The sequence below is a fragment of the Petromyzon marinus genome, unplaced genomic scaffold (genome assembly GCF_048934315.1).
Source record: "Petromyzon marinus isolate PM22_M1 ecotype Great Lakes invasive population unplaced genomic scaffold, UKy_Petmar_22M1.pri1.0 PM_G_Scaffold_6, whole genome shotgun sequence".
Taxonomy (NCBI): Eukaryota; Metazoa; Chordata; class Hyperoartia; order Petromyzontiformes; family Petromyzontidae; genus Petromyzon; species Petromyzon marinus.
Window position 1 is genome coordinate 6,616,593 of NW_027423013.1, and position 8,551 is coordinate 6,625,143.

An 8,551-nucleotide genomic window follows, 5' to 3' on the forward strand; every position below is an offset into this window, starting at 1 on the left:
TATAAAGGGCGCCTAGAGGGAGAGTCCCACGGTTTCCCGGTGCCAGGAGATTGGCCTAGCCCCCCACAGGACAGGTTACATTGCGGTGCCCCTAAATTGGCTGAAGATTTTATGGGCGCAGAAGGGAAAGGTTCACTGGACCAACCGCGATGAGTTACTCACGACCTTGGGATAGGCGGAGTGTGGAATAATTGGCCAGAAGAGCAGACCAGTGGGTTAGAATTAATGAGCACGGGAGGACAATGGGTGAGCGGCAGCAGACCCCGTGGCCCTCCATTTAGACGGCGCAGGTTAAGCGCGCGATTGGCCGCGCGGTACAATTCCACCTTGGGCCTTTTAAGTTTAGAGAATGAAGGTGGGAGCCCCGGGACGATTGGGGCAGTTGTCTTCAACCTCCGGGCAATCCAGACCCACTGCCTGCCGTCCTGCCTCCTCGAGCCGCTCGCAGCATCCATGTGATGCCAGCAAGTGCTGCTATGAGGCAGCGATAGGCAAGGGTTTCGCTCGTCCTTCTCCCTCTGACTCTCATAGCGTCCGTGCGATGCCGTGAGTACAGCTACGAGGTACATGGTAGGACGTTTGTGTAACTGGGGGCATAGGCAGAGTTAGGCTAGGTTCTCCTCACGAAATATTCCCCCTCCAGGTAGCGGGTTTTTGTGCCGTTAATAAACTTTAGTTCATTTCTGTGTGTGTGGGTAGAGCCTCGGCGTGGAGTCTGTGATTTTTGTGGGGAGACGGTGTGCATGAGAGGGTGTGCATGAGAAGGTGTGCGCGGTGCTGCAAGGTTTCGGCGTGGGCCCCGCTTGCTGGCAATCGCGCGCACTTACACAGCGTGTGCATAGTAAAAACAGCCTTAGCGGCGAGGCATGCACCCAGAGTCCTGCCGCAGCCATCCCTTTTTCGTTATCATTAGCATTGGTACACAGCTGATTAGGGCCTCGCCACGGTACATTCTAAATCCACTCACACGCTCACTCACCCTCATGCAGAACAAGGGGAGTACATTCCAACTCCACTCACTCACACGCTCACCCTCATGCAGAACAAGGGGAGTACATTCCAACTCCACTCACTGACACGCTCACTCACCCTTATGCAGAACAAGGGGAGTACATTCATACTCCACTCACTCATACGCTCACTCACCCTCATGCAGAACAAGGGGAGTACATTCCAACTCCACTCACTCACACGCTCACTTACCCTCATGCAGAACAAGGGGAGTACATTCCAACTCCACTCACTCACTCACCCTCATGCAGAACAAGGGGAGTACATTCCAACTCCACTCACTCATAAGCTCACTCACCCTCATGCAGAACAAGGGGAGTACATTCCAACTCCACTCACTCACACGCTCACTCACCCTCATGCAGAACAAGGGGAGTACATTCCAACTCCACTCACACGCTCACTCACCCTCATGCAGAACAAGGGGAGTACATGCCAACCCCACCCAAAAAAGCACACGAGTCTGGAATCGATCCCAGACCCATTCTGGTGCACCACTGCCCCCCAATAGAGCGTGATTCAATTATTTCTGTCAATATGTAGCGTTGACTTCGGATGCACCTCATGTAACTCCTGAACCCCGTTAAATCGGTTGCATTGGATTGTTGCAGCCAACTCTCTGGGAACCAATTCCTTCAACAAAGTGCGGGCTTGCGTGTGGCGGTCTGAGTGTCTGGAGACAACTGGAATTGGACTCTGCGATGCCTGTAATGTGAAGGTTTCTGGTCTTTTTCACAAATGTCCAGCAGGGGCGGATCAAGTTACAACAAGCAATACAATTTTGTTAGGAGTACAAAATAGAAAAAAGTAATGCAAGTCACTAAAAATGTACGAATATAAATATAGTATCTAAGTACAAATTAAATGAGTACATACATGCCTGCCGATGTATCAATACCGAACGCAAGCTAGGGCAAGGCAGTAAAACACCAACAAAACAGTCCCAGACCACACCAAGACAACACGCAGTCATTTAATTAAATGTTCTGATCTGTGTTCTGACTTTACTGCTTCCTAACTTGTATTCTCCTGCAAGAGATGATGACATTCTAACTTGCAACTTTCATCAGCTAGCTGAGACCAGGCCACTGTGGCTTTGAATGGTGTCCTAGATGGACACCCACCACCGGAATGGAAAATCTTACAGATGTCAAGCATATGGTCAGCGGGCAGATCACCTCAACAGTAGGTCCTGGTGTCAAGGACATGGGCTCGCATTCGGTGTTCTGTTACTATATAGTCCAGCAGATGTTCCTTCTTGGACCCAGTGTGCATTCATGATGCTGTGTGGATGCGCCGATGCCGGAACAGCGTGTTGGTAAGCCCAATGTGCTGCATAGAAGTCTAGCAGCCTCCTACCGTTATTATTGAGCTGTTCTGGCCAATGCCTTCCAATCACTCTGGCCCAGGTGCCAGTGTCATGACCCACTCAGGTATTAAAGTCATCCGACAGGATGACTCCATCCCAAGGGGCGACTTTAGCTAGTACTTGTGACAGGTCATAGAAGGCATCTGACTCACCAGCCTTGCCACCATCCCTCCACTGGTGTTAATAGTCGGTTGAGGCATAAGCAACCACCATTACCATTCCTCGCGTTTTGTTTATGGGAAAGCCAGACCATAGAAGCCTGGGACTTACAGTTTCCTAAACCTCAGCGCCATGCTTCCACACCTGTTGTATATATGCCTCTTCCAAAAAAAATGTTATTGTGTAATATTGTCTATTTTTTATATCATGGCTCCTTGGAGACAAATATGCGTTCCCTGCATGCTGAAGCTTGGGAAAACCAGATGACGAAGCCAAAACAGCACTATAATGAGAAACGGGTAAACATAATACAAGAGACATTGATCAGATGGGCATGATGAGAATAACCAGAGCTGAGGAGGGCCTTAAAGCCGTCGAATATTTCGCTTCTCAGGAATAAACCTAACTCATGTAGCAAAAGGTGAAACGTTAATGAAAGGCCATAAAGGAATAACTCTTCCATGGGCAAGGAGTGACTCAGGGAATTTCTGAGAGAGCAAGGGTGGACCCATGGCAAAACACCATAAACTCACTGCACCCGAGGGCAAACACAGGACAAAGAGATGAGAATGTCCCTTGCTGTTTCACTCTCTGAATTAACAAACCCGAGTGCCTGGAAAGTTGAAACGTAAAAATGCCAACCCGCTGCATGTGAATATTGTTAAACGTCATGATTTTAAATGTTAACTTTTGTGAAAGGATACATGGTTACATGACAATACAGAAGGTTTTGAATACGACTAGTTGCATGTTTTATTAACATTCACTTATCAATATGTAATCAGCGTCTCCGACCTGGGTTAAACTTCAGTTGTATTTATTCTCAAGTTGCAGTACAGCACGTGTCTCCCTTCGCGGCTGGCTTCTCTCTTGCTCTCTGGACGGCGGCGCACGCTTTGCCTCCCGCCGCCGTGGCACTCACTCTTTCTCCACCTCGCCGCTGGCTGACGGCGTGTCGGAGAGAGGGGAGGCTCAGCTGGTGGAGCCCGCCACGTGGCCGATGGGTGGTAGCGCAGGTGGTGACGACGTTCGGACCCGGGCTCTTCACACACCGACGACCCAGAGTCCTCTGCTGCTTCTGCTTATATCCCTCTCGGCGGTGCTAAGCTCTGCCTCTAGCCACGCCCCTCTCGGAACATTCTAGAGGGCTCTCGAGGCTTCCCGCTAGCTCTACCCATTTACCTTTCACCCAGATGGGATCCCCCTTACTGATTGGATGTGAGACAACATAGCACGTGTCTGCAATAACCCCCCGGTCGTCCTGTAGGTGGCGCACTCTCGTTACAAATACATAAGTGCCATGATATCTGGGTTAAGCATATAAACTTGTTAACGATTTATGGAAGTTTTGTATTGAAGTATTCTACCGAAGGATCATCCCTAAGATAAACACGTACAAATTACATATATTCTCCACTCTCACTCACTCTTCTCCTCACCCTCCTCCTGTCACTCACCCTTCTCCTCACGCTCACTCACTCTTCTCCTGTCACTCTTCTCCTGCCACTCACCCTTCTCCTCACTCTCACCATTCTCACTGTCACCCTTCTCCTCACTCACCCTTCTCACTCTCACCCTTCTCCTCACTCTCACTCACCTTCTCACTCTCACTCACCCTTCTCCTGTCACTCACATGTCTCCTCACCCATCTCCCTCGGGGCAGCAGCGGCCCGAGCACGGCTCTGCCTCAGGGCAGCATTGGGGGGCGTACATGTTTGGGAGGGGCTCATCTCTGCTTGGATGGTTGCTCGCGGTCACGTGACACACTTAAACCAATCCGGGGGCATACATGTTTGGGGGGGGCGCACCTCTGGTTGGCTGTTTGCTCGGGGTCACGTGACGCACTTAAACCAATCCGGAGGCGTTAATCACAGTCACAGAATGACAGAAGGACAGATCTGTGATATTATATATGTAGATAAAGAATAGTAATAGCATTTTGCTGTATATGTTTAAAACTGGTTTGCAAGATTGATAGTACGTGATAATGATGATTTCTGCTGAATAATCCATCGTGAAACTATCTAATGCAACAATTCAGAAATGTCAACTCCATGTATTGTTTAGGAATACATTAACACGGCTTTATAATTTAAAATTAGCTGTATGTATCAACAGCTGGTGTTGTTACATATTCAAATATACAACTATATACATTTGGATGTATAAATATATTCCTACTGAATCTATTGTAATGTTTAATGTGAGTCTTTACTAGCTCATTTGGCCCAAAACACTCAAATTATCACTCAAATTCAAAGTTTAATATCGTATGTGCATTTTTTTTATCACCACAGGATTTACTTTTTAAAATCCTGACACTCTGGGATTTGACTATCCTCCGTGGACATGAGTCATGAAAACAATAAGCTCATTAGAGACTGGTAGAACATGCACACTGAACATTTATTTAAATAAATTTGTGCCACATTTTAAATGTTTTAACCTGAAAACATTTCGAGTGGTACTCCCAAAAGCAATAGAAATAATTAGGATTGGTTTAAAATAAACCAATGTTAACTTCCCTAGCTTCCATAAGACATACCAATACAAACCCTATTGTGCCCTGGTGGATTAAAATGCAGAAAAAATTTAAGATAACAAATTTTAACTGTAAACGCAATCATAAGATTAGCAAATAAATGTCCCATACATTGACCACATTCGCAAACGGAAAACTCACAAACACCGGTGTTTAACTCAAATTGCAAGACCGCAAAAAACGCAAGATGACAATCAATGCCACCGCCGCCACCGCCGCCCGTTGTGCCTACTCATTCCAGAAGACCCTGTTGAGGACCTTGTTGACATTTATGATCAGAGTGGCATTGTATCTCCACAGCGTGAGGTCCACGGCCAGCGAGTCGAGCGGCAGGTCGGGCTGCTCGGGCGATCGGTAGTGGTGCATGATCGCGATGTCTCCGGGCACCGTCTGCGAGATGCCCAGCGCGTTGAGCGTACTGTGCACCGACGTCTGCAGCACCGCGCGTGGGTTCAGGATCATCTTGGTCGGGTTGAAGACCTCCGGCAGGTTTGGCTCCCGTCTAATGTGGCGCATGATGTTGACGCCCGGGATGGCGTTCCAAGCCTGGAACTTCGACCCAAACTCTTCCGATACCGTGTAGGGAAACACGTGGTTTTCGAATGTGTAAATGTCGGCGCCGTACTTGTCGTTCAAGTACCGCATGAGGTCCTTCCAGTTTGTGTGCTTCAAAGGGATGATGACTTCGTCGATGTCCGTGAGGACCAGGTAGCGCGTGCTGTACATGTGCCGATACACGCAGTCGTTCAGCGCCGCTATCTGGCCATAGTAGTGCAGCTCGCCTGGGTGCTCGGGGTAGTGCCACCCTCTGGACACCCGCACGTAGTCCGTGATGGGCCACTGAACGACCTCGACGAGGCCGGTCTTGATGTAGTAGAGGAGCACTTTGTTCAGCTCAGAGCTGCAGCTTGTGTTGTATACCGTCACGCGGCCCGCACCCAAGATGCGGTACATTTCGATCGCCTGCACGAACTGCAGGACGTTGCCGTAGTTCCCGAAGAGCGTGGAGATGCAGACGCTGAATTCCTGTGTGAAGGTGGGGGGCATGTAGAGCCGATTTCGCACGGGCATGAAGACCCACTCGGCCTCCTCCTCGTCCGGTATTGTGCGCATGCGCTGGACGGACACGTGTCCCGGCTCGCAGTCCAGCGGCTCCGTGCACAGGAAGTCGGCCGTGCCGTACGGGAAGTCAAAGTGATTCGAGTGGACGTAGGCGCTGGCGGTGACCGTCAGGATCTCCGAGTGCCCTCGGCAGCAGAAGTGGCAGGAGAGCACGTCCGGCTCATACCGGTTGGCGATGCCGATGATGCGTGTGCTCTGACCGGCCTCGCGCTGGTCGTGGTACGCCGACACCAAGAATATCTTGGTGTCGCGCACGCGCATCATCGACGTGTTCTGCAGCGCTCCCCGTTGCCCGCACAGCGTCACGTGGTTGATCTTATCGGAAGCAGACCCCGGCTTTGGCCTGAAGACGGACGAGTTGCCGAGTGCGTCGAGGTCGCGAACGAGGAAGCCCTTCCAGCTGTACATGTACCAGACGCTCAGCAGCAATGAGACGCTGAGCAGCAGCAGCGAGAGGAACAGGACCGGGAGGCGTAGCTTCATCATCCTTCGAGGCGTGCAAGGAGACAAGACGTCTGGATCAAATCTCTAGACCGCCGTCTCGGGACGAAAAGTCTGATATCGCTCGGCCTGTGATTACATTTACGTAAAAACACACACACAGAGAGCTTCGCGTTAAAAATGCACAACACTTTACACAATTCCATTTCAGGTAAACCTCACAGAAAAACAAAAGCTCTCCAAAATCAAAAGACTGTATTGGCTTCAGGGCGGATATGTACAGGTACAACTCTCTGCAAGTGAATGCAATATTTGACGCTTGTGTTGCGCCCGAAACGTCATGATTTAATTTAGTTGTTTTTATTTTTGTTTTATTTTATTTTTACATACGTGACTTTACCGAAAGAACCAAAGAGTAACCATACGATAACCTGGATATAAGCATGCGTTAAATGTATTACTAAACAATACGCTCCCAGCAGCACCGAGCCTGCAGCTGTCAGAACGGTGAAATTGTTTTTTATTTCTCTCAATTTCAACAGATGATCTAAATAGTCGTGGCCAATAATAATTCGTTTTACGCAAACGTCAACATATTTCTTTGGTGTTATTTTAGTCTTAATACTGGCCAATACTAATTATAAAATCTATTGAAATTGAGAGAAATACAAAATATTGTCAACCAATTACACAGCCACCACCACAACCAGAGCCGCAACCACCACCACTACCACAGCCACCACCACCACCACAACCAGAGCCACCACCACCACAGAACCACAACCACCACCACCACAGCCACCACCACAACCACCACCACAGCCACCACCACAGCCACCACAGCCACCACCACCACAGCCACCACCACAGCCACCACCAAAGCCACCACCGCAGCCACCACCACAACCACCACCACAACCACCACCACCACAGCCACCACAACCAGAGCCACAACCACCACCACTACAACCACCACCACAACCACCACCACCACAACCACCACAACCACCACCACCACAACCACCACCATAGCCACCACCACAGCCACCACAACCACCACCACCACCACCAGAGCCACAACCACCACCACCACAACCACCACCACAACCACCACAACCATCACCATAGCCACCACAACCACCACCATAGCCACCACAACCACTACAACCACCACTACCACTACCACCACCACAACCACTACAACCACCACCACAACCACCACCATAGCCACCACCACCACAACCATCACCATAGCCACCACAACCACCACCATAGCCACCACAACCACTACCACCACCACAGCCACCACCACAACCACCACCATAGCAACCACAACTACCACCACCATAGCCAGCACTAACACGACCCCAGGCCGCCACCACCGCACCTGCCAGTCGAGGGCGCTGTGCTCCTCCTGCTGCTGTTCCTCTCCGTAGAAGCGCCGCTTCGCGTCGCCCTTCGGCTCGCACGCGAAGCTCAATGCAGCCCGCGGGCACCGGCGGCAGCAGCAGCACAGAGGGCAGCAGCAGCAGTAGCAGCGGCAGAGGGCAGCAGCAGAGGGCAGCAGCAGCAGAGGGCAGCAGCAGCAGCACAGAGGGCAGCAGCAGCAGAGGGCAGCAGTAGCAGAGGGCAGCAGTAGCAACAGAGGGCAGCAGCACAGAGGGCAGCAGCAGCAGAGGGCAGCAGTAGCAGCAGCAGAGGGCAGCAGCAGCAGAGGGCAGCAGCAGCAGAGGGCAGCAGCAGCAGAGGGCAGCAGCAGCAGAGGGCAGCAGCAGAGGGAAGGGCCGCACCCGATTCAAGAGCTGAATGGCTCACAGGGTTATACCAAATACATGGAACTGAACTGGGCCGCGTTGCCGCCAGCACCACGTGCTTCCTGCTAACCTCTGCCCCCACCGCGCGCTTCC

General features: G+C 50.8%; 1 protein-coding gene across 2 annotated transcripts; it reads right to left on the minus strand.

The window, feature by feature from the left end:
• Positions 1 to 4,926: 4,926 nt before the first annotated feature.
• Positions 4,927 to 8,551, minus strand: LOC142918286 (beta-1,4-galactosyltransferase galt-1-like). Of its 2 annotated transcripts, none has more exons than XM_076062427.1 (2): positions 8,032 to 8,551; positions 4,927 to 6,690 (listed from the first exon to the last, which is right to left on the minus strand). In XM_076062427.1, the coding sequence occupies exon 2, from the start codon at positions 6,687 to 6,689 to the stop codon at positions 5,310 to 5,312; it is 1,380 nt and encodes a 459-aa protein (XP_075918542.1). In that variant the 5' UTR covers position 6,690; positions 8,032 to 8,551; the 3' UTR covers positions 4,927 to 5,309. The 2 variants fall into 2 exon arrangements, with proteins under 2 accessions (XP_075918542.1, XP_075918541.1); XM_076062426.1 differs by having other exon boundaries at positions 4,927 to 6,773.

What these genes read in the sequence shown, in the direction of transcription:
- LOC142918286 (XM_076062427.1), bottom strand. Translation starts at nt 6,689, where the DNA reads ATGATGAAGCTACGCCTCCCGGTCCTGTTCCTCTCGCTGCTGCTGCTC.